This window comes from Miniopterus schreibersii (assembly GCF_964146895.1).
Source record: "Miniopterus schreibersii genome assembly, chromosome: 12".
NCBI classification, from domain to species: domain Eukaryota; kingdom Metazoa; phylum Chordata; class Mammalia; order Chiroptera; family Miniopteridae; genus Miniopterus; species Miniopterus schreibersii.
In genome coordinates this window covers 29,146,386-29,170,887 of record NC_138112.1, presented here as the reverse complement: position 1 = coordinate 29,170,887, position 24,502 = coordinate 29,146,386, and the positions used below count along the sequence as shown (strand labels likewise).

Sequence of the window (24,502 nt, the reverse complement as noted above, 5' to 3'; positions counted from 1 at the left end):
TTAAAGATTATTCAGTCTAGCCCCTTATTTTACAGAGGAGAAATCCATGGTGCAAAATGGTAAGTGAGTTGTCCAGGTCAGCCAGTTAGAGAATCAACAGACTCAGGCCTCCAGATGGCCAGATCCAGAGCACATTCCATGTCATGCTGAAAGACATTAGTGTACTTAAAGCTTATTTGCTTCTTACAGACTTTGATAGCATATCATCTTCCAAATGTGGGCAACAGGAGATGTTTATTTATATATAAGTACATGGGAGAGCAATTTCCATTCATCTTTTTAAAAAATCCTGTCACAAATAAAGTTACTGATACATTCATCCTTTACACACAAAATACATTCTTTTTACTTTGACTCTCAGTATGAATTATTTCTTAATAAACACTTAAGCTACAATGGATAGTCAGGTGGTTTGGCTGTTTGACAATCTTTTTTTTTCAAGAAGGAAAATCCAAACTTTAAAAGACAGTTGATACATAAAAGAAATTGTATATTAAAAGTGCTCCTTCATTGAGTCCTAGAAGACTGAATGAGTACTCCTCTCCAGCAAGATGTGTAGCTGTCCTTTAAAACGATGCAGAGGGCTTTAGAAACTCTCTATATGATGACAACTCAGTTTCTACCAGACTGAAGCAGTCGTCATGAAATCATCATATCTAAAGGATAGGCTCATAGAAAATTTCTTAAGGACATATTTAAGAGTTTCCTAATAAGTTGCATTCCCTAAGTAGGAGTTTAAGAAGTTCTGCCTAAATGAAGACATGTGAATTGATTTACTACACTGACTACTTTTAAGAGTGATATGAAAACATATGCCCACACGGAAAACTTGCACACAATGTTCATAGCAGCATTATTTATAATAGCCAAAAAGTGAAAACAACCCCAATATCCATCAACTGATGAGTGGTGGGGGGAAAAAAGGTATAGACATAGAATGGAATAGTATTTAGACGTAAAAAGAATGTACTGATTCTTGCCACATTACGAAACTTGAAAAGATTATGCTAAATTTAGAAAGAAGTCAGACACAAAAGACCACATATTATATAATTCTATTTATATGAAATGTCCAGGATGGGCCAATCTGTAGAGATGGAAAGTAAATTAGTGCTTCCCAGATGCCAGCAGAGGTGGGGGCGAGAGTGACTGCTAATGAGTATGGAGTTTCTTTTTGGAATACTGGTTCTGGAGATAGTGGTAATGGTTGTACAACTTTGTGAAAATACTAAAAAACACTGACCTGTACACTTTAAAGGGGTGAGCTGTATGATTCTAAGTACTTTCACAGTATAGACCATTATAAGGGCTAGCTGAGATTTATATACAACACAAAAATTAGAGTAACTGAGAGAACTTCAGCAATGGGAATATAAACCCAAACTCATGACTAGCTTAAGTACACTAAATCTTAAATACATTAAGGCAGTTTATTCGTCAGTGAAATCAAACAAACCAAACATAAAACCAAACTGTCAACCAGTTATTTTATCTTTTTTTACAGTTGTTGATTTGTCAATGGAGAAACAAAACCAAACAAAAAACAAAAGTTATTTTATCGGTTTGGGTTTTTTTTACAGCAAAATGACCTTCTGAACAATTGGTTATATGCAAAAATATTTGCCGCAAAAACGTTTCTGGCAAAGATGCTACGGCAAAGATGTCTACAGCAAAAATGCCATACACAGAATTATATGAAGTGTGAATTATATCTTAATTTTTAAAAGAGAGACACACCTTCATTTAAAATATTTTGTTTAGATTCCTGTTACCTATCCCTCTTTTTTAATGTTGATTGAAGTTTTCATACACAAACACCTTTCTACAGAACATTTTTTAGCTAATTGCACTCAGGTCATTATGGGCTTATATTTCTACAGTCTTTTTATTAAGCAAAGAAAAGAACATGATCGCATAAGACACGGTACAGTGTACTGCTAATATCTGCCTATTAACATTTAAAACCAAGTATGTTTGCATTGAAGCTGATGGTTAGAGTTTATATACTGGTGTATTCGGGTATTACTGAGAGCCTATGCTTCAAACCAACAGCCAAATATTAAGAATTGAGTTCATAAGATTTGATGACTAACATGTTTATTAAACTCTGTGTATGTTAAGATCCACGTTTTAATGAAAAGACATAGGAAATTGGGGGGGTCAAGGATCTTTTAAGTCTTCATAAAACAGCTTCTCTAAATATTTTTACTAGCTGCTGAGAAGACCTCCAGAATGATATATTTTGCATTTTATTTCATGCCTGTATTAAAAGTCATGCATTTTTTATGCAACAATATATATGGGGCACTTTTTTCCCTTTAGATTATCAAAAATCTCTTCTTAACCCTTTATTACCTGAAATTTTAAGGGTGTTTTTTTGTGTGGGGTTTTTGTTTGTTTTGTTTTGGTGTGGGTTTTTTTTGCTGAAAACAGCAATTTTATACACTTAACTTTGTGTAAGTGCATTGACAAGTACATTTATGTAGCTCCCTTACATATTATCAAAGGAGCTCCAATCATCTGGTATGTCTAGAGGACACTTCAGTGAACAGAAATTAGTAGCAAGCATTCCAGTCATTTGAAATTTTCTACAACAGGGACATGAAAGCCCCAACACGCCTGAAAGGGATAAGAGGATTTTTAAAATTTTTAAGTGAATTAACATTTATTGTCATATAGCCTACAAGAAAGTCCCACCAGCATTCTGCAATTGTACAGGAAAAGAGAATATTTATTCCTAGTGATTACAGTTGAGAAAGCAATAGGTTTAGCAGCTGTTTTTCAGTCTTGCTATTGTTATCTAATCCAGGCATAACTAGCCTTAAACAATAGCTATGCACCATTCAACCAAGTAGTGACAAATTATCCTAACAGACCAGATCCTTATCTCTTATTATTCTGTACTTGAATTTTTGCTTAATTAGGCATTTGGTATTCCAATTTTTATTTCAAATTTAGTGCACACATAAAAAGGGAAAGAAACCCAGCTAAATTTCAATGTTGGTAATTATGTCTATCAAATAATGTCATCTATGAAATTAAATTCTAAAAGCAGATGACAACTGGAATGATGACTCCATTTTTACTAAGAGGAAGAAACAAGAGCCACACAACCAGAATAATTCTTCAGAAGCACACTTTGCTATCAATTATGTTATATAAAGAAGAAAAACACATGGATAATTCAAGAGTTGGCCAACAGTAAGATTATGATCTAAATATACCAATAAGAAGCTAAGAGTCTATAAATACCTATCCTGACATTCCCTCAAGGAATAATTATTATCACCTTAATGAGCTGTTACTTTAAAAAATGAGGCAAAGGGGCAATAATAAATGCCAAACATGGCCCCTTAAAAGGAAGATAGGATCAGCCCATTTTTCTTCCCAGGAATGGGATCAGGAAGAGAGAGATTCAAATTGCACTGTGAGGTATTTCAGTAATAAGTTTACGTTTCCTGATAGAGGAGTTTACAACCCTGGAGTTGCCTATGGGCGGGGAGAGAGAGAGAATGCCTTTCCTCAAGTACAAGAAATGAGTCTCTTAGGTAACTGTAATGCCCAAAGGCAGACTGACTGATCAATAAGTGACTTCCTTTTAAAACCCTTTCAGAAATGGAACTCTTTTCTTTGAAATCATAAAGGGTAACTTATTTTGTCCTAAGGATCTACACTTGCATCAGACCATCCAAAGTCTGCTCTTAATCAACGAGAAAAAACTAATATCTGAGTGCTTACTGTTTACTAAGCACCGCACTTCCAATTTATGTAACTTTCACAATAATCCTGACAGGTATTATAGGTCTATCATTGATGAGGAAACTGATGCTCAAGAGATTGTGCTTTGCATAAAGTTACAGCTAATTGATGGCAGTACTAGGACTCCTGGCACCTAGCCTAGTGTTTCCCCTTCTACACACCTCCCTACATCACTCTCTTGTGTGTCAGAATTATAACCCACTAAGGATTCCATCAGGAACTAGAATACAACATCTCTAAAAATTCTGCTTTAACTCAGTGGGAAAGTAAAATTTTGATTCATGCACCTCAGGAAGTCAATTAAAGAAGAGATGACTAGCTTTTATGCTCTGTCCTCTTAGCCAAAGGAATGAAAGGATCTCACCCAAACTCAAGTGTTTCTACTAATGCAAGACCAATGACTTTTTAATAAAGACCAATGAATCTTATCAGTATAGCAAGGATGCATATTATTTTGCAGGTGGAATCACTTGGATCATGGGATTTATTAGCAAATGTTGCTTATAGTTATCTCTGATTTTCAAAGACTATGTTTTGTTACTTTTTACATGAAGCAATTTGGCCTTTCAATTAAAATAATTTTCAGATCATGTTTTTTCAAGAGAATCAAACTAAGTAACCAAATATCATTTGAGATTTTTTCCAAAATAGATCTTGGGGACTGCTTTATGTCAGTGATCCACCAGCCCCTCTCTGTTGGGAGCTGCAAAACTTCATGTTGGTAGACTCATGGGATCTTCACCTGAAGATTCCGCTCTACTAAAAGGGCCTATCCTTAAATCCTGAAGAGACACCAATTATTCACTAAACTGAGCCTGGTCTATTATTGGCAAGTGAAAAACACACAATTTTCACGATTTCATGTAACTTCTACTAAAATAATGCCTTTCTAAATTTTTTTTAACTCAAGAACCAATTTGTGATTTCAACAGGACATCAGTAAGTGGACTGGCAAAGCAATCGCAGCCTAGGGCATAATGGCATGTAGTCTTGGCCTGACAACATGTAACCAACCTCCTTCCTGGAGGGTAGGATGCACTTTTGGTAGAAGAGCAAAGCCTTTTTTGTCTTAAACCATTAGCTGTAGGTCAACAAATATTTAATTGAACATGTTATGAGGGGCAAAGCACTGCAACATAGACTCTTCAGTTCCTGGGTCATCTGGTCCTACACCTAATCAATTCTGGGATCCTCTCTACATCATCTTTGCTGAGTTCTTTTCTAACCTCTGCTTGACAGACTATTGCTGAAGCAGCTCCTTCTATAGTGAGCCATCTTTTTGAGAATGTTCTTCCTGATATGGAGCCCAAATCTGTGACCCTATGGCCTCTATTTAATGGGCCTCAATACACCCCTTGAAACCAGTCTTGCTCTAATGCGCTAATTGTATTCCTTTCTCTTTTCCAAGCTAAATCTTCCCTAATCCTTCAAAGGTTCAAATGTCTTAAATTTTTAATTCCTTGACCATCCATGTTATGCCTCAAATTGTTTTTAATTTCAAAGTATGGCCCAGCTGGGTGTGGCTCAGTGGCTGAATATCAACCTAGGATGCAGTAGATCGCAGTTCGATTCCCGGTCCGGGCACATGCCCGGGTTTCAGGCTCGATCCCCAGTCGGGGGCGTGCAGGAGGCAGTCAATCCATGACGACTCTTATCATTGATGTTTCTATCTCTCTCTTCCTTTCCCTTCCTCTCTCTGAAATCAATAAAGATATATTTTTTAAAAATTAATTTCAAAGTATGGCTTCCAGGAATAACTGTAACATTCCAACGTCATAGACTTAGGAAAGGAGATGAAGTGTCATCTCCCTGGTCTAACATTACTGTATTAATTGGCTGTCTGAAGGAATGATAAGTTCTTAATTCAGTATGCTTTCTACCACCCAAAATGAAGAATGTAAGGGAAGGCAGGTTCCCTTCCAAACACAAACAGGCTCATGTGACAGAAACAAAATCTGAAAAGAAGAAAACACATCCCTCTCTTATCCCCAAATTAGTGTACAACTATGCTGCTCATGACTGAAGGGTGGGACCCACATGTTTTTATCACTGCTTTTGATTTTCTAGTTAAGTCTTAAAAGTATTACTATACTTGCATTAAAACACATCTGTCCACGGTTGAGGAAAGTAAGTAACCAGTTGCAGTTTTTTAATAGATTCTAGATGAAAGGGCAAACCCCAGGGGAGCTCTTCCAGAGGCTAATGTGGCTTGGTTTATAAAAAAGATGTTTTCATTTAGTCGTCGGAAGACCAATTCAAAATCACAACTGGTATTTATTCAGAATGATTCATTACCTGAAAGTTGATGCTGAATCTGGAAGCATCACAGGATAGCTAAATGGGGTAAATGAGGCAAATCGTTGCTTTAACACTGGGAGTCACCAGTGTCCTCCAAGAATATACATTTATGAATGGAAAAAGCGTCCAGTTTTCTATTAGGTCCTTCCTCCACCCTCCAAGAAGTCTAAATTGCTTTAAATAATCCTAATCCAAATATCTTATTTTGGCCAGTGGCCTTTATCAAACCCTGAATCAGAAATTAAGACATCAAATCTATCCATTTGACTTCCATTTTTCGTTTTCTTGCCACTTTACTCAGGAACAGATGTGAACATGAAGTCAATCAAAGGGGAAAAGTAAGGCCAGGAAAAGCTAAAAGGCTAATCTAAGTGATCCATACAAAGAGTAACTGGCCCTGTAGAGTCAGAATTAAATGTTAACACAATTCAACACATCCAATAAAAGCATATAAAGGAGCAAAGAGCCTTGCATAGGTAAAGGAGAAAGCACAAAATCCTTTGAGGAGACTGTCCACACAAAGCTATAAAATAAATCATTAATATCAGCAAGCTGTATGACTTCACAGATTTTCCCAAACCTGACTTCATGACATGAATATGATACAATTTTATTGCCATGTATTTAGTAACTTTATTAAAAGAAGAAAAAGATCATACCAAAAATGGAATTAGACATGGAGTCTGATAGTCTTCAAATGAAGTCAAACTGAATTATGAGAAAGCAACTCTCTTTTCATCCACCATTAAATGAGAAGTCATTTTTATTTAAGAGGACTCATCCTAGCAAATACTGCCATGACAATAAGAACTAGTAAGCAAACCAGTAAGTTTAGGTCCTGGTGTGGGCTACGATGACATCTAATTATAGCGTCCTTTCTCAAGTTCTTTTTGAGAAATTTCTATTTAACCGAAAAAGTTCCTCTTGACACTCAGTTATTTATTCAGCTATACTTATTGAGCACCTACAATACTGTCAGGGATTATTCTCAAACTTGAGCTACATCAGTGAACAAGTGTCCATAAGGCCTAATCTGAAATTCACACAACTGGGGGGGGGAGGGGGCAGCAAACAAGCCCTACATTCCCATGTGTCCTGCTGATGGGCCATGGGTGGGTGGCTGTAAATTACACAAAGGCTGGAAGGAGCAACAGGGAAGAACGGGGCCAAGAGCAGAGCTTTCTAATCCCCTCCTAAGTGCAGCCAATGGTAGACAGAGGAGGGTAAGCCTTAGGGAATAGGAATTTCAGAATGCTAGAATGACTCTAGAAGCTGTTATTTTACATAAATTTGTCCAATCTGACAAGATCCTATCCTCTAAGTTCACAAAGCAACTTATTTTCAACTCGCTGCTCTGAGACAAAGTTGGGTCATGATGTCCTAGGGTAATTGGATGTTTGCCCTAATTAAAAGATAATAAATCTAAACCTGGGGACATTTCCTCACAGTTTAAAAAGAGAAGTTCTGCCCACCTTGATCAACTAGTTTTCTGAATACTTTCAGTTGTTGGCTTAGTGGAGAAGCCAGGAAGGGAAAGGCGACAGTTATAAATTATTTCGGTTGGTGTTTATTCAAATGATTCTTCTTTCCTGTAGAGACAGAGTCTAAAATAAAAGCAATTCAGACTTGTGGGATCTCTCTTACCCATACGATTAAGACAAACACAGTGGGGTCAACCAAAAGTACCAGTCCCTTAAAGAATAATGTATAGTCTCCGTGTGCAAGAGGGGGGTCACTCTGAAAATGCTAGAAATTCTTTATCAATACTGTCTCTATGTGATTCATTTCTTTAAAATTAGCTTTCAAACATCAACATATCAGGACCGAGGCTGCCACCATCTATAGAAACAGTGGAATTGCATATTAAACCTTTACTCCATTACTCATCCCTTAGTTATGCTAAGCAGCAAGCTACATAAACATCTGACAGTGTCAACAGCATACAGGTTTAATTATTTTCCCAATTTGCATTTATATCAGTGAACAAATTGGAAGGTATCAAAGTATGGCACTGAAGAAATAATACATATTCAGCAGCATGTCTTCCATTTTTGAGTCCTGGTTTAAAATTGGCTAAGTAAAGGCATATACACCTCCATTTGCATTGGAGATTTGCAGTAATACATGCAGATAAGGAAAGAAGGGAGTTAGGAAGAGGGAGGGAAGAAAGAAGAAAAGAAGGGAGAGGCCAGGAAAGAAAGAGAAGGGAAACAGGAAAGAATGTATGGTCTGAGAGTAGCATTACCACACAAAGCAGGTGACAAATGACAACTGAACCTGCTTCCACAAGCAGAAATTTTCTAAGGTTTTCACTGAAGATACAAAAATGGTTCATGAGAGTTTTCATCTGTTGCTCTTTTCACTTATCATACTGAAAACCTACAAAGCCCTAAACCTTGGTCTGTCCAAGATAGATAGTACCAGAAAGTAAAAGATGTGACCTGCTCAAGAGCTGTGCTCTGCTTGGAGCTCTGCACTGCAGTCCATTAATCCACAGTATTTTGGTCAGATCTGGTCTGTTTTCTCAAACTTACTAATAGTGTATTAGAGCTAATTGTTTATATTAGAATATTATCAACCGTTCTTATTTTTATTTTTATTTTTTTCATATGCTTAAAGGGTGGAAAAGATGAGAAAACAGAGAAGAAAACAGTAAGATTTAGAGGGGAACATGAAGGGAAAGTATTCTTTTCCAACAAATCCACCCTAGAAAAGATATAAGGAGACTTTGAGAAAGAGTGCTGATTCATGGACTTCCCTTATTTTTTTTTATTTCTATGAAATACATTTAAGGACATCAATGTACTAAAACGTTTGGTCTGTGAAATAGCGGAATCATTAGCACCAAAAGGAGTCATGAGCTTGTATATATCATTAAAACAATAATTGTTAACTGTTGGTCATGGATAAAGGTTTCATTTCATTTTTACATCCCAAAGTTCTTGAAAGTGCCTGTGGACAAGAGACATAACACTTCAAAATCTCCATGGGGTCATCGACACGCACCACAGAGACAGTACTTGGCCTTCCCAGTTTTGGTTTATCTGGTGGACAAGAAAACCAAGGCCCCTAGAAGCCCTAAAGAGCAGCTCCCACCTGCACCCACTGGTGCACAGGAGGGATTCCCCTGGACTGTGTTCAGGAATGCGCTTTTGCTTGCTTTTTTTTTTTTTTTAAAGACAAAAGCAACATGCTCTGCAGGTCATGGAGTGCCTAGTGCAACTTTCTCCTTGCTCTGACTCCAGACTGCAAAAGGATGAAACCGTTACGTGTTCTGCTAATCCCGGCCTGGAGACCAGGCCCGTGGCCTGCCATGCTTTGTAGACTCAGGAGTCAGAAGGTCTGAGGACGGGCGCCACCACCATCGCCAGATCTCCCCAGCAATTTGTGGCCCATCGGGGCAGCTGCTGATTCCTCCTGCTTCTTGCCTCGGCCTTTAGTTGAAGTTACAACAAGTCAAATAACTGATGGTTTTCCCCTCTCCAGGTAAGGGCGACGACACACTGTTCACAAGCGTGTTCTGCCTGGCTTCGCTGATGAGGCGGCACGCCAAGTCAAGGAAGAGCTTCTCCACGTTATCAGATTCCTTGGCAGAGGTCTCCAGATAATACATGTCCTGAGCTTCTGAGAATTCTTCAGCTCTCTGCTGGGAGACCTCTCTCCTTTCAGCCAAATCAATCTTGTTGCCTAAGACAGTGGTAGAATCACAGATGGAATCATTATTTGACTTTTTGAAGGCTCGGAAACATCGAAATTCAATTCCATAGCTGAAGTCAAACCAGACAGATGGGCTAGTAAAGCCAAGCAAATGGTAGTGTAATTACTAGAATGTTTATTTTAAAATACCAGTGCCACTTGTAACGGCAAAGAACTGGAACTAGCCCAAATGTCCATCACCTGTGCACTGGCTAAATACACTGTTGTACACCCATAGTTATTGGGAGTTATCTGCCACTGTAAAAAGCAATTAGGACTGTCTCTACATGCTGCCAGGTGAGACGCGAGGATATACTGTTAAGTGAATAAAGCAGGAGAAAGCGTATATAATATATAACTGTCTATTTAAGAACAAGGATGAGAAAAATATACACACGGTTTATTTGCTTACTTTTTAATGGGACAATAAACCCAAATCTTAATTTTAAAGATAATGGTTACCCATTAAAGGAATAGGTTAAGGGGTAGGGAGGGACAGAAACTAGAACTCTCTAAATCTACCTTATTTTACAGATTTGACTTCAGAATCTTATAACTGTTTTACATGATTATATAATTAATTATAACTATAAAATTAATATGGAATGAAATTTAAAAAGCAATTCCTATAATTGAAAGCAAAATTAAACAAATGAACCTGTTCATCATGAAGCGGCATAGCCACACAGAGAAGCGATTTCCCGTGAGTTTAAGGGACAGTAATTTAACTGTGTATCCCCAGTGGCATATACCCCAAGAACAAAAGGAGTTGAAGGAAAAAAATCTTGAATTCTTGCAGTAATCATCTTGTCAGCAAGTACTGGCATTGTTATTCTGAGGTTGCTATGAATGTTTCTCAGGGATAAAGCAAATGAGTGATTATGCAGGTGTCACCAGGACAGGGATTTTGGGCATGAGAAAAAGGAAATACAGATATAAGATTAATGACATTAGGTAAAATTTCTGAAGTTCTAAATTATAAGTGGAAGTATCAGTGTGAATAATTCATGCTGTATTTTACCTTTCAAAAAATTTACCTCTATTCTCTGGGAACCCTGACAAAGGTGATATGTCAACTATGTTACTTGGCAACATTTTCTACGGTAAAAGGGACCCTGACTGATAAATTCCTCTGGACTGGGGATTCTGTGTATGAATTATAAATACCTAATGGAAAGCCGTAACTCTGGGCTTCCCTGAGTGTGGTGATTCATCACCTGAAGAGACCCTGGAAGTTAGGCCTGTGGAGTTGTTATGAGTGAGACTGGCTCCTATGGGCCATTGAGGCTTCTAGGCCAGGGCAGATCCTGTGCTTGTTTGAAGTGAGCCTTTTGCCTCACACCTGAACAGTCCTGGGAGGCTCCATGGACTGCTATGAGGGCTGCTTCCACTGAAGAGGAAGGCCTGGTGCTGACCTCCTATAAGCCGTGTCTCCTGACCTATACCCTTCTAAGTGAGTGTGATGCCCAGTGTGAGTCAAAATGTTTAGTAGAGCCTAACAGGACAACCCCTGTGGGCACTACAGGATTCACCACACACACTCTCTCCCTCTCTCTCTCTCTCTCACACACACACACAAAAGCTCTGTCTATGCAAACGCCTAATAGTAATAACCAGCCCACTAATAAGAAGGATTCCCATCACCTTGGTTGTGGCTTCTAAATACAACATCCCATTAAAAAGAAACAGTGCTTCTTGAAGAAATGGTTAATTCCAGGTCTGGGATAGGAAATGCACAAGATGTGCCTGGAATACTTGTCATACCAGAAAACAAGAAAATTATCAGATTCCTGGGGTCATGTCCAAAGGACTCAGGAGCTCATCTGAAGAAGCTCCCGCTATCAAAGTTGGAAGAGTTGGAGCACTGATGATAACTGCAAGGAACTGGAATACACCAAATATATTTAAATATATGATGATATTCAAATACAAACTTCATTAGTTACTTTGGGAAGCTACTAGGCACCAACTCATTATCTTGAAAAGTGGTAAATAAAAAAAAATGAAGCATTTTTTCTTGATTGTCCTGTGAAAACTATACCTCAGAATACCAACTGTGAAGAATTTTTACAACAAGAAAACAAACAAACAACCCTGAATCTGAGCAGGCCTCTAGGTTTACCTACAAAGCTGCAAGAAACACAGGTGACGGAGGAGTACGTCAAATGGCACCCCAAGCATGAAGTAACAAAGTTCAGGCTTCAAAACTCTGAATTTTGGACAAGTACTTTAACAAATAAGTTCCAAGGGAGAACATAATGGAGGGATAAACTACAGATAAAAAGAGAAATAAAAAAAACAATTACAACATATGGATTTTATTTGGATCTTAATTTGAATAAAATAAAATTTAGTCAATCAAGGAAATTTGAACATTGTTTAAATTTTTGATGCTATTAAAGAATTATTAATATTTTTATGTGTGAAATGGCACTGTGGTTAGGTTCTCTTTTTTAAAAAAAAAAAAAAATCTTATCTTTTAGAGATATACACTGACATTTGAAAGATGAATTAATACAATATCTGCTTAAAAATAATCTGAAGGGGGCCCTGGCCAGGTGGCTCAGTTGGCTGCAGCATTGTCCTGTCCACCAAAAGGTTGCTAGTTCGATTCCCAGTCAAGGCACATACCTATGTTGCGGGTTAGATCCCCCATCAGGGTACGTGCAGGAGGCAACCGATCAATGTTTCTTTCTCTTTGTCTCTCTCTCTCTCTCTTTCTCCCTTCCCCTCTCTCTAAAAATCAAGAAAAATATGACCTCGAGTGAGGATTTAAAAAAAATTTTTAATAATAATCTAAAGGGGGGGGCAGATAAAATAGATGGAGAATAAAATAAGATTGACCATAAATTAATAATTGCCAAAGCTGAGAGATGTGTACATGGAGTTTATTATACTGTTTTCTCTACTTCTGCTTAAGTTTGAAATTTTCCATAATAAAAAGTTTTAAAAAAAGCCAGTGCCTCTTTCCTACTGAACTGACTAATTATCTTCCCTCAAATCCTCATTCAACTTCCTTAGATTCCCAAGGAGTAATGATTTGACTCAAGTCTCAAGGGCTTTCTGTGGAACAAAGCCCAAAGCTGAGGGCTTTCAGGTGCTTCGTGGCAAAGGTTCTCAAGGGTGAAAGAGGGTTTTCAGGACCCGACATGGCACACTAGCTCATAGAGAGAGAGGCAGATCCTTAACCCAGTGGCCTGAAAGAAAAGTCCAGGGATTTGCTGCAAAGCAGCATGTTAAAGTGGACAAATACAGGGTTTGGGGTAGATTTTTCATGCTGTGTGAACTTGGGCAAACTATACACCTCTCGGACCCTTGGTTTCCTTATCTATAAATCATGACACATAAAGTTCCTAGTAGGATTCCTAGCACATATATGCTAGCTATAATGCTTCCTATAAAGTGTTTACTTAACTTACCCTTAGCCATAATTTATAACTTAGTGTTTCTGAGGTTCTCTACCCAGATTTCCAATTCAGGTCTTGCTAGAATATACAGTAATATTCCTTCTTAGGAAAAAAACATTTTAACAATCATATATCATTAACATTTTTCTATCACCACTAGAGAAATTTTTAATGATCTGGTATTTCACTGCAATTCCATTCTTAATGGGTGTATTTGTCACCATAGAAAACCACAGGCTGTTTTCTGCTTTCCCCATAATAAACAGAGGTTCTACCCTCCCACAAAATGAAACAAACTGCAGAATTTCCCTTAGTAGATTCTTTCTGAAAATTAGAATTTTTCAAGTCAGAATAAATATAAGAAGGGAAAAAATTAGCTAAAGTCCATTTTCTAGGCAAAAAAAAACCCCATTGCTTCAATAATTAATTCTTTATCAACTCAACTTCTAGACCAGCACTTTCATGATCTCAGAATTAGATTTAAAATAATATTTAGCAGCCCACATAACTTCATGGCAGTCCATCTTCTTCCCTAGAGCCCACATTGATAGAAAATCAATCAGCAATATTTTCTACTTTAGTTTTCTAAACCAACACCATGGGATAGGACCTATTTCATTTTCTCTTTAGTTGCAGAACTGAATGTTGACTGCTTGAATTATACAACTGTAGACTATATTCTTGGAAGTATCAAGGCACAGGCTTTATGTGATTGTAACTTCTTTGATGCCTGAAAATAAATGTCCCTCCTCATCGGTCCTTACTTACCGACTAGCACAGTGATGACCTTGTTGCTGGCATATTGTTCTATTTCCCGCAGCCACTCAGGAAGGCAGCGGAAGGATTCTTCACAGGTGATGTCATAGGTGAGGATCAAGGCATTGGCGCTTCGGTAATAACTCTGCGTAATGGACCGAAATCTCTCTTGACCGGCTGTGTCCCAGATCTGAAGCTGGAAGGCATACAAGAAGGATCAGGTTGGAGAAGCAGAAAAGAAAGGCAGCACTGCTTCACTTTAGTTTAGAAATGGAAAAATCTTCACCCAAATAATTTCATAGTTATTTTCTGCCCTAAGAACAAAGCACTTACAATTTTTTTTTAAATCTGTTGTGTGTGTCTGCTTAGGGACAGGGGTTTGCTTTGTTGTTATTTTTGTTTGTTTGATTGGTTGGTTGGTTTTTTGCTTTGTTAGATTATTTAAGAATTTCCCCTTTACTCTTTTTCTTCTTTTCTTTTTGTTCTTGTTGTTTTTGAATTTACTGGAGTAACACTGGTTCACAAAACCATACAGGTTTCAAGTGTACAACTGAACAAAATTTCATCTGCACACTACATCGTGTGCCCATCACCCCAAGCAAAGTCTCTTTCCTTCCCCATCTCCCTTTCCCTCTGGCTACCACCACACTGTTGTCTGTGTCTATGAGCATTTATTATGTGTCAAGCTCTATTCTAAGCACTTTATATTCAATAACTCAATCCTCACAATAACTATGAGGTAGGTACTTTTACTGTATCCAATTCTCACATAAGGCACAGAGATATTAATTAACTTGCTCAACATCTCACAGCCAGTATGTTCCAGAGCCAATGCAACTGGGCATTATGGCCCCAGAGTCCCTGCTCTTAACCACAAGGCAGAATTTTTCAAGTTAGAATAAATGTTATGAAAGTCAGGATGCAGGGCGAGCTGTCATTCTGTGGTCATTGCATTTTCAGTCAGCAATTGCAGAAGAGAAAATCCAACTTCACCACCTTTTTCAGTTCAAAATTCAAACGAATATATTAAGGTATTATCTTTGTTTGTGAAAGCAGGAACAGTGCCATGGCAGACAAAAATAATAATTTTCTTCCACGGCTTTCAAGCTCTGTGACCTTGAGCAAGTCACTTAGTCTCTTTTGGCTTCAGCAGTTCCTTTATAAAAAGAGGTTAATAAACATAGAAACCTGTTGGAAGTTCACATTATCTGCAGTTGCCTACCAGTTCTATAACCAAATAACTGATGGTTCTAATAACAAAGAAAAAGGCAATACACTCTCACTTCTCCCCGAATTTCCCTGCACAGAACAGAAGATACTGAAAGACAGCTGTCCTCCAGAGAGACCCAAGTCAAAACAAGTCAGAAGGCCTCAAGAAATAACACAACAATAATAGTCTTCCCTCCCAATTGTATAAATTTCATGTGTTGCAAAATGCATTCACCCCATTAAAAGAACGTCATTTCCTCAGAGGAGGCCTTCTGGCACCCTCTATTAGGCCAGGTTCCACACCCCCACATATTCTTTCCTGCAACCCACCCTGTAATTCTCCTTCATGGCACCTGACACTTTAAAATCATTTATTTATCTGTAATCATTTGTTTAATAGCTGTTTTCCTCACAAAACTGAAAGCTTCATGGGGGAGAAGTTCATTTTACTCACAGTTTTTCCTGCACCAATTAGTGTGTGTGGCAAATAGGGAGCTCAAATATTTATTGACAGTCTCATCTAATCCCTATCGCAATCCATGGGTTAGGCAAGCTTATGCCTCCCCTTAATAACAGGAAACTCCACCTCTTAATGGTTACTCACAAAGCTGAGACTCAGACTCTAGGCCTCCTCCTTCCCAGCGGAGGACTCGTTTCATGCCCCTGTGCTATGTTTGCTCCCGGAGACTGATTTAAACGTACATCGACATCCAGAGAGGATGAGTCAGTCGGTGTCACCCTCTCCATACCAGTTTAGCCGAGGAAACTGATGAGTGGCCGGTAGTCCCTGCCACCAATCAGCGGCACAAAGGCTCTCTGATTTGGAGTTACAGCTGCTCTTTGATGGGGTACATGGAAGTCTGTGCATGCTGAAGGCGACCATACAGATGTTCTGGCTTTTGCTGGGACAAAGGTTATTTCTGCTCTGCCCCAAACACAGGGACATGTTTCCCCTCTGCCAGGATCTCAGAACAAAAGACTTGTTATAATGCCACATAGAGCCTCAAAAACACTTGTGATGGGATTTAACACTGTCAGTCATTAGAAATCAGTATGTTCTCATGACTGGCACATCTTGAGAACAGCTTCGAGGATTAAAGCCACTGAAATGTTTTCTAAAAATGTAATTGCACTGTCTTGCCAAGATGCTTTCTCATAGGAGGCTGGCCTATTTCTAGCCTTATAGTTGATTCTTGAGGATATCCATATTCCATTGCTTTTATCATTCAGCTCAGTTTCACCACTCTCTCTGCAATTCATTTGCTCCTTTGCAGCATTTATAGCTCATTAATATGTGCAGAGAACTGTGCTAAGCACAGGGAGAATACAAAGATGAGTAAGACACAATCCCTGATCTCAAAGAGCTCACAGTCTACAAGGAAGATAAACACAACATTAACTATAATAGAATATGAGATGTCCTTTTAAAAAGGCACCCGCAGGAGAAAGTGCCTCCTAGTGTTAGTCTCGTGCCAGTCAGTCTGTTCTCACTGCCACAGCCATGGGCTCTCTAACCTCTCTCTCCTCCAGCATGGGGCTACACTGTTCATCTGCTTTCTTCTTTACACCACTGTTTACGCCTCTGCTACCTCACTGTCACAATAACCTACTGCAATCACTGGTTTACTAGTGTGTCTCCTTGCTAGACTGGGTTCTTTAAGGGCAAGGACTGTCTACTTAACTTTATATCCCAGTGCCTTCCTAGCATGGTACATGGTACATGATGGACACATTTCAGTAATGGCTGAATGACAAAGGATTGTGGAATCACAAAAGAAGGGTTAATTCTGTGTAATAATTAGTAGGGTATTAAAGAAGTTGAGCTAGATGATAGTAAGTTACAAGGGAGCCAAGGTGCTTTACCTAACACAGTGCTTGGAACAAAGCATCTACTATAACACAGGATGGATGAATAAATAAATGGACAGATGGTTGAATGAGCAAATATATGTGCATACTTTCTTCAAGACTTTACTATCTATGCAAATACACCTGATTAGAGAGAAGCCCAAAAATTAATCTCCTAAAGTTAGAATGTTGTAGACTAGCTTAAAGTTTTACTTATTGCATATTTATTTATGATAGAGTAAAAAATAACAGTGGATAGGAGAAAATTCTGTTTTAATTATGTTTTCTGTTCAAGGTCACCTTTATTAATGTAGAACACCTTAAAAAAGGGGCCTCTTCCTCAGCTGTGCCTCTACCGGTTTGACACTAACCTTAACAGCAATAAGAACCTTTCTAATACTTTTGCTTTTCTGTCTTCAATCCTGGGAGCCATTCTAGAAAGAATGAGACTTGTAGGGGAGGGAGGGCGGGTGACAAGAAGTAAGGACAAGACCTGGGTTCTGGTCCTTCCAGGCAGGTGATCTCTTTCCCACTGTTTCTACGGGGCTCTGAGAAAACCTGCAAACTACTGGCAAAAAGACACTTAAACCTCACCAAGAAGAGGTATGAGTAAATGTCCAATAACAAGGACAACAATAAGACAAGTGTTTGCCTAGCGAAGCCTGGGCAGCTGTGTCCTCATTTACTGAGAGACAGGAAGTTGCTCCTCAAGTGTCCAAATGGGTCAGGACTTCATTTGGGAGATTAGCCAACTCTCACTTGTTATGGATGAAGGTCCAGAGGCCTAAACTGGTGACGGTGACAGGAACTGTGCTGTGAATACAGATAAACAAGACACAAACCTTGCTCTTGGGGAGCCTATGGTCTCATGATGAAGTCAGATGTTATAAAAAGATGGGTTTTTAGCTGAGTACTTAAAAATGACATAATGGTGCCCAGGCCTGGTGGCTCAGTTGGTTGGAGCATCCTCCCGTATACCAAAAAGGTTGAGGGTTCAATTCCAGGTCAGGGCACATGCCTGGGTTGCGGGTTCAATCTCTGATTGGCACACGTACGGGGGGCAATCAATGTTTCTCTCCCCCCCTCTCTCCCCCTTCCTCTCCCTCTAAAATCAATAAAAAACATATCCTCGGGTGAGGATTGGAAAAAAAATTTTTTTATGAGGTTATGGTTCACAGAAAGTGGAATAAATCTAACACTTAAACCCGGGGATTCAGGAAAGAAAAATAAGGCTGTTCTTTAACAGTGGGGACCACTTCTTACTCAGCCCTATTCAGCCGCAGTGCCTGGCACATGCAAGGCACTAACATTTCTGGTCAAAGGAATTAACTCACACATATATTTGTATGTGAATGGGAAACTCAAACATTTGAAAGTAAAATGCCTGAAACACAACACCTTGAGATCGTGACCACCTCTGCTCTGCTGGAAGAAGTGAGAGCTGCAAGTGGCTGTTCCCACCAATGCCTGCTGAGTGTACACTCCTGTCTCCTTCCTTCCCAGCATCCCAGTGCCTTCTCCCCACCCCAACGCACTATTCTTCTGAGCATTCTGGCTGGAATTTATACGGATTTCGCAGCCTGTTTTTGTTTTCCAGAGCCCGTAGCTCTCCATCACTATTGTATTTGGTGTAAATGTCTACAGTAAGGAGCCGCTTGGTGGTCACAGCTAGACAAGACACTGGAGAGCTTCTGCCCCCTACTCAGGAGCCTCATCCTAAACACTTCTCTATGTGTCTATGAAAGGCCGCAGGAGCACCCTGGAGCTTCTCTGCCCTTCCTGAAGCATCTGAAGGCAGGAACGCACGTACAAATGGGAAAAAGATGCAAATGACGTGGACTCCAACTTGGGGTGCCTGGGCTTGGATCCAGCTGGGATTGATGCCGTGGTTTTCACTGTGCAGCTGATGCTAGGGCCATGGCCTTTCTCCATGGGCCTCAGCTCTGAAAGATCTGAAAATGGAGTTTCACTAATTCTAAGGGGCAGGTACTCTCTACCCTACTTCTGTGTGATTTAGTCTATTTCACCTTTCCATCACCTTCTTTCTTGCCTTCCTCCAAGGTGACGAGCTTACTGTACCCTGAGTCCCCTCTTCTTTCAGACCCCAGGGAGGCAGTGGGGTGGTTCAGATTCTACTTCCCTCCTTTCCTAACTGTGAAGCCACAGATAAATAAGCCTTTCAACCTCTCTGAAACCTATAAAATGAAGATAATTTACTATTTACCTCAGGAGACTTATAGTAAGGATCAAGTCAAATAGGATAACACATGCAGAATCACCTAGCAGAGGGACTGACACATATCAGGTACTTGATAATCACCATCTCCCTTCTCCTGTTGCTGGACACCATAATTCTCACAGGCAACAAACTGTCCAGAGGCCACAAAGGGGAAGGGAGAAATCATGGATCCCTCCTGAACCTTTCATAGTATCTCTTGGCATCTTACCTTTACTTTTTCACCATTAATCTCCACTGTCTTAATCATAAAATCAACTCCAATTGTGGCTCCTTGACCTGGGGGGAAAAGACCCTAAAGAAGAAATAATGGAAAATAACAATTAAGCAAATCTTCCAATTAAATGAAATTCTCCTACTTCCCCCATCACTACCACCGGCAGCCCCTTTCTTTGGCTGAGTTAACCAGTAGAAAAAAGAACTCTGGTTAGTGTCCTGAGAACCCTGTTTAATTTAACTTCGCAGGTATGTACGTTATGAGGGAAGGAGAAAGGAGAGGGAAATTCTGAAAGAAAAAGAAAGGGAAAGGGGGACAAATAAGGGAGAGGAAGGCAGAGGGTGAAGGGAGAGAATTGGAAAGGGCAGGGGGATCCTATTTCCAAAAATGAAACAGAAAAAAATCAGACACAAGGATAAGATTAAGCAGCATGGAGCCACAGGGATGAGTTCAGGATTGTTAGGGTGAGGGCAAAAGGGTTTCCTAAAAGGGGTGAAATCAAGGAAGATTAAAACTAGTTATCAGTCTAGGGCATGGACAGCCATGGGGGTGGACAACCAATATGAGAAACAAAAACAAGAACTCAGTCTGAGAAAAATGAACAAGACAGTGAAACTTTTGGATTTCCCTCTGCCCTGAGGGTGATAACTATATAATTCCATGAGATTAGGGCCAATGGTACTACTGGGAAGATAACTGAAGAAAACAAAGTCATTCAGGGAGAAAGTCTAGTAGAAAGAGCACTAAACCAAGAGGTATCAGCCTTAGGATCCCTCTGTGACCTCAGCCAAACCAGTTCCCCTGTCTGGGGCTCAAATTCAGTGAGTTTGAGGCTGATGCAAGCATTTCAGAACAAAAAAAGTTTTACCTCAAACTGGAAGCTACACTAGAAAGATTCCATCAAAATCACATGTATAATGTAATTGACTATTACATAATATTTCCTGTAAGCTTAGGGAGGGAGCTGGAGGTAGGAAGGAATTCTATCAAGACAGAACACTTCACCTACTCTCTCTGCCCTCGTCACTTACATTCTAGAATTTCCAGAAATTAAAGTAAAATGGATTTTATTGGCTCTGGCAGCTAAGATTGAGCCATCTTTAATTAAGTCCATTCCTTAACAGGAGAAATCTTTAATTAATGTTCAAACTTAAAAGACTGAGCTTCAAACCAACAGAAAGTGTTTCATTGCATGTCTGCAAAAGATGTAAACATAAACATTCATAACTTTACTTACAAATATTGAATCAATTTCCTTCTATTTTGGTTTGGCTCAAACCAAGCTTCAAGTTTATAGCTCCAGCTGTTTTGCAGTCTAACAAATGCCACAAAATAAAACAAATCCTTCCTAATGTCTTCTCCCCTCATTTTGTTCCCCAACTCCTCGTGCCTCAGAAACAGCTGAATCCAATTCATTTTAACTGTCTACTAAATAACAAAAACAAATATAATCTTGTCTATGAAATATGAACTTTGTGGGGAGCAGAGGGACTGGGAGGGGTAACAAGTACACAGAAATGAAAAACAAGGGATGACGTGCTTATTGGTAAAAATCCGTGTTCAAATATGGAAGCATTTTTTGCTTCTAATGACAAGGTTTATGCTTTTAAAAAGAAATGTAAGATTCCTATGGTTACTGAGGTTAGAACATGCAGAAGGTAAAAATGATCAGGCTGAGAACCAGGAGACCTGGGTTCTAATACTAGCCTTACCACTAACAAGATATAAGGCACTAAGAAGTCATTTCATCCCTCGAGACCTGAGTTTTCCAACCATAAAATGAGAGAAGTGGGCTGAATAATCTCTAAGGGATATTTCGGTAATAAGACATGGTCAAAGGAATTTCTGAAAAAGGGACTGAAAACTTCTCTACACCTCTGCAGTCTTGTCCTCCTGCCAAAAGCAGAAAAGACTTGCTAATGTTAGGTGGAAGTAAAACCAGTTGGAGTTTCCAATGTGACGCCATAGTGGTTTTGACTGAGCCCAGATGCGTTAGCTTATTTCATTTTACTTCACCAGGCCGAGACTTAGTAAAAAGCACGAGTCCTTTTGTGTTCATTATCATGGGGAAAACCCTGGCATTTCCAAAGGTGGCTTTGTCCTAACACTGTTTGTCTTATCCAATCTGCCTCTCCAGTTTTCCATAGAACCACAGACTATTATTGCTGCAAGGGGTGTTGGAGATCACCAGGCCCCTCATGTGCATCACGGAGGCAGGGAGGCCCAGCAAGGGTGGGTAACCTACCCGGGCTCACAGATGAGCCAAGGGCAGAGCTGGGACTAGGACCTCTGTCCTGACTCTCACACCAATGTCTTTTCTACGGCGCCAGGTTGCCCTATGCCTCAGATAGAAGAGCTAGTCTCAACTTTCCCAAATAGCACTTTATGAAACATGCAAGATGCATGCATGATAACTCCAAAAAGGATGCCATTCATATCTTTTCCGGGAAAACACAAAAGAAGGTCAACCTCAAAATGATTTCCCACCATTTCTGTATAAAAACAAGTTTATAATCTCTGGCAATAATTCTCAAAAGGGCAGCCCCAAAGGAAACTTGCACTTAGATCATAAGATAAGGGCTCAACCTAGAGGGAACATTTTATTTAGTTCAAATAGTCCTCTCATTTCATTCCCATTTAACAGATCTAGAAAAATCACCATATTTGGTTATGAACCAAAACAATTCCCTCAATTTTCTGTGGGACTTCAGAGGGCAAAGGCAGGGAGTTTGATTGGTTTAATTTGTATTTGACTTTTTTAATTAATATTTAGTTTTAATTTGATGTCAGATTCATTTGTTTCCCTCTTTGGATTATTAACTAATAATCTATTTATTAATTTAATCATCTATATTTTAATACTCATTCGAGGATATGTTTATTGATTTTAGAGAAAGAAGCATCAATCAGTTGCCTCCCATACAAACCTGGACCAGGGATTGAACCCACAACCTAGGTATGTGCCCTGATCAGGAATTGAACCTGCAACCTTTTGGTATATGGGATGACACTCCAACCAACTGAGCCACCTGGCCAAGGCCTAATCATTTATTTTTGATACTGCACACTGAAAACAAAATTACTTACCCCTTTCACTAAAGGAATCAACAAGAGTCATGGGTGGTGACCCAGAGAGCCATGCTCCCTTGAGGTGGTTTAAAAGCTCTAGTCTAGGCTACAGAGCTGGTGCTCTTTCAAAGGAAGCAGTAATAGCTGGCAGCCAAGAGGCTGGCACTGGGCCAGTCACCCATCCTGTTAGTTTATCCTAACCCCACAGGCCAGACCGAGAAAGCCAATCCTAGACTTCCGAGTTCTCTTACCTGAGTGAATCGTCGGACTAGGCACGTCTTCCCCACACCAGCATTGCCAATTAAAACAATTTTAAACAGGAAATCATAATCTTCCATACTCATTTACACAGCTGCAAGGCAAACAAACACAGGCAAAAGTGAGATGAGATCTGGTCAGACTTGCCCACAGAGCTCAAGCTGCGCCAGCCCTGTCTCCTCCAGAACAGTGGGCCTGACTCATTTGAAGAGCAATATAATACTCCCCTCTGGTGACTCTGCCAGCGAGAGAGGAACACAGGTGTTCGGTCACAGATGGACTTTATTCCTTCCCAGCCACCTCGGATCACAGAGAGTAAATGACACAGATGTTCTTTCACCTGGTAACCTTTACACTTCCAAGTAGTCAGGTTGAAGGTCATTCATGTGATATGTTTTCACATGGAAAGGAGATTACAAATCTACGTGCAGACAAGCTGTGGTACAAGGAAGCAGGACAAAGGAAAGTCCATTCAAAGCTTCAAGGTGCTTTATATACAGGCTGTGTATGCCTCTGGAAAGAAGGGCTAGGGACTGGGAGACTGAGTGAAGGGGAAGAAACTAGGAAGGAACCTTACAGTCTCTTGAAAGTCCTGGGGTTCTTGGGGTCTCATCAGTGGGGATTATCACCATCTTTCTCTTCTACCACCACCCACCGCTATCCACCTCCTGCCAGCCACATCGATGCTGCAGGGCCTTCCAAAGTACCTGTCTCCATTCCTATGGGCTTTGGTATATGTCATTTCTCTGTCTAGGATGCTCCATCCCTCCCATGCACACACTTTCTGCATCATGAGGTCAATTCTTTAAGGCCCAATGCAACCATCCCTTTCTCTCTGAATTTCTTACTGATCTTCCCTAAATAAAGTTAAACACTTTCATCATTCCTCTATCCTAAAACTTCAATTGCTATGTACAATTATTTGTTCAAATATCTATCCCATCCTTGAGGGAACGGATTATATCTTTCCGCTCGATTTTCCTAGCCTATGGGACAGAGTTACACCTAGTAAATGACTCCTATAGAATTAAAGAATTGCCCGACCGGCCGTGGCTCAGAGGTTGAGCGTCGACCTAGGATCCAGGCGATCGGGGTTCGATACCCGGTCAGGGCACATACCCGGGTTGCGGGCTCGATCAATGACTCTCTCTTCATTGATGTTTCTATCTCTGTCTCTCCCTCTCCTTTCCTCTCTCTGAAATCAATAAAGATATATTTTTTAAAAAAAAGAATTAATTAATGGTCATATTGCTTAGGTGTGGGCCTTAGTTTCTCCAACTGTGCTAAGAAGAATACTATACTCTCTACTTCAGAGAACTGTTGTGAAGATTAAAAAATATATATATATATATACACACACACACACATAAAAGAACCTTGGTATCCTATTGAAAACAACTGCAATCTATTGTGCTAATCACAGGAAATACAGAGATGAGACAATGTCTGCCCTCGAAACCAATATGAAAAAAGTTAAACAGCAACAACCAAGTTAAATTCAATTCCAATCAGCAGCAGAGCTTGTTCCATAAGGTGCAGGCAGAACAAGCCCAGTGGACTCTGGAGGAGGACAGGATGACAGCCAGCCCATGCGGGGAAGGATGCTTGGGAGAGCCAGAGGAGCCTCAGGATCACTCCTACCCGCCAGCTGAAGGGAAAATGACTGCAGGTTGCAGGGTGGAGGCAGAGCCCACTGTACTGAGACCTGTCAGGTAGCCAGAAGAGTAGGTTTCCTGTGTGCAAAAGTGA

General features: G+C 39.7%; 1 protein-coding gene across 5 annotated transcripts in view; it reads right to left on the bottom strand.

Annotated features, from left to right (window-relative positions):
* Positions 1–217: 217 nt before the first annotated feature.
* RAB30 (RAB30, member RAS oncogene family) overlaps positions 218–24,502 on the bottom strand; it is a 79,113-nt gene continuing 54,828 nt past the window's right edge. For all 5 annotated transcript variants that reach the window (XM_081155179.1, XM_081155180.1, XM_081155181.1 and 2 more), the window contains exons 2-5: positions 22,747–22,847; positions 19,421–19,504; positions 13,929–14,112; positions 218–9,744 (exon numbers count right to left, since the gene is read on the bottom strand). In XM_081155179.1, the coding sequence (XP_081011305.1) occupies positions 9,494–9,744; positions 13,929–14,112; positions 19,421–19,504; positions 22,747–22,839 (612 nt within the window). In that variant the 5' untranslated portion in view covers positions 22,840–22,847 and the 3' untranslated portion in view covers positions 218–9,493. The remainder of the gene's footprint in view (positions 9,745–13,928; positions 14,113–19,420; positions 19,505–22,746; positions 22,848–24,502) is intronic.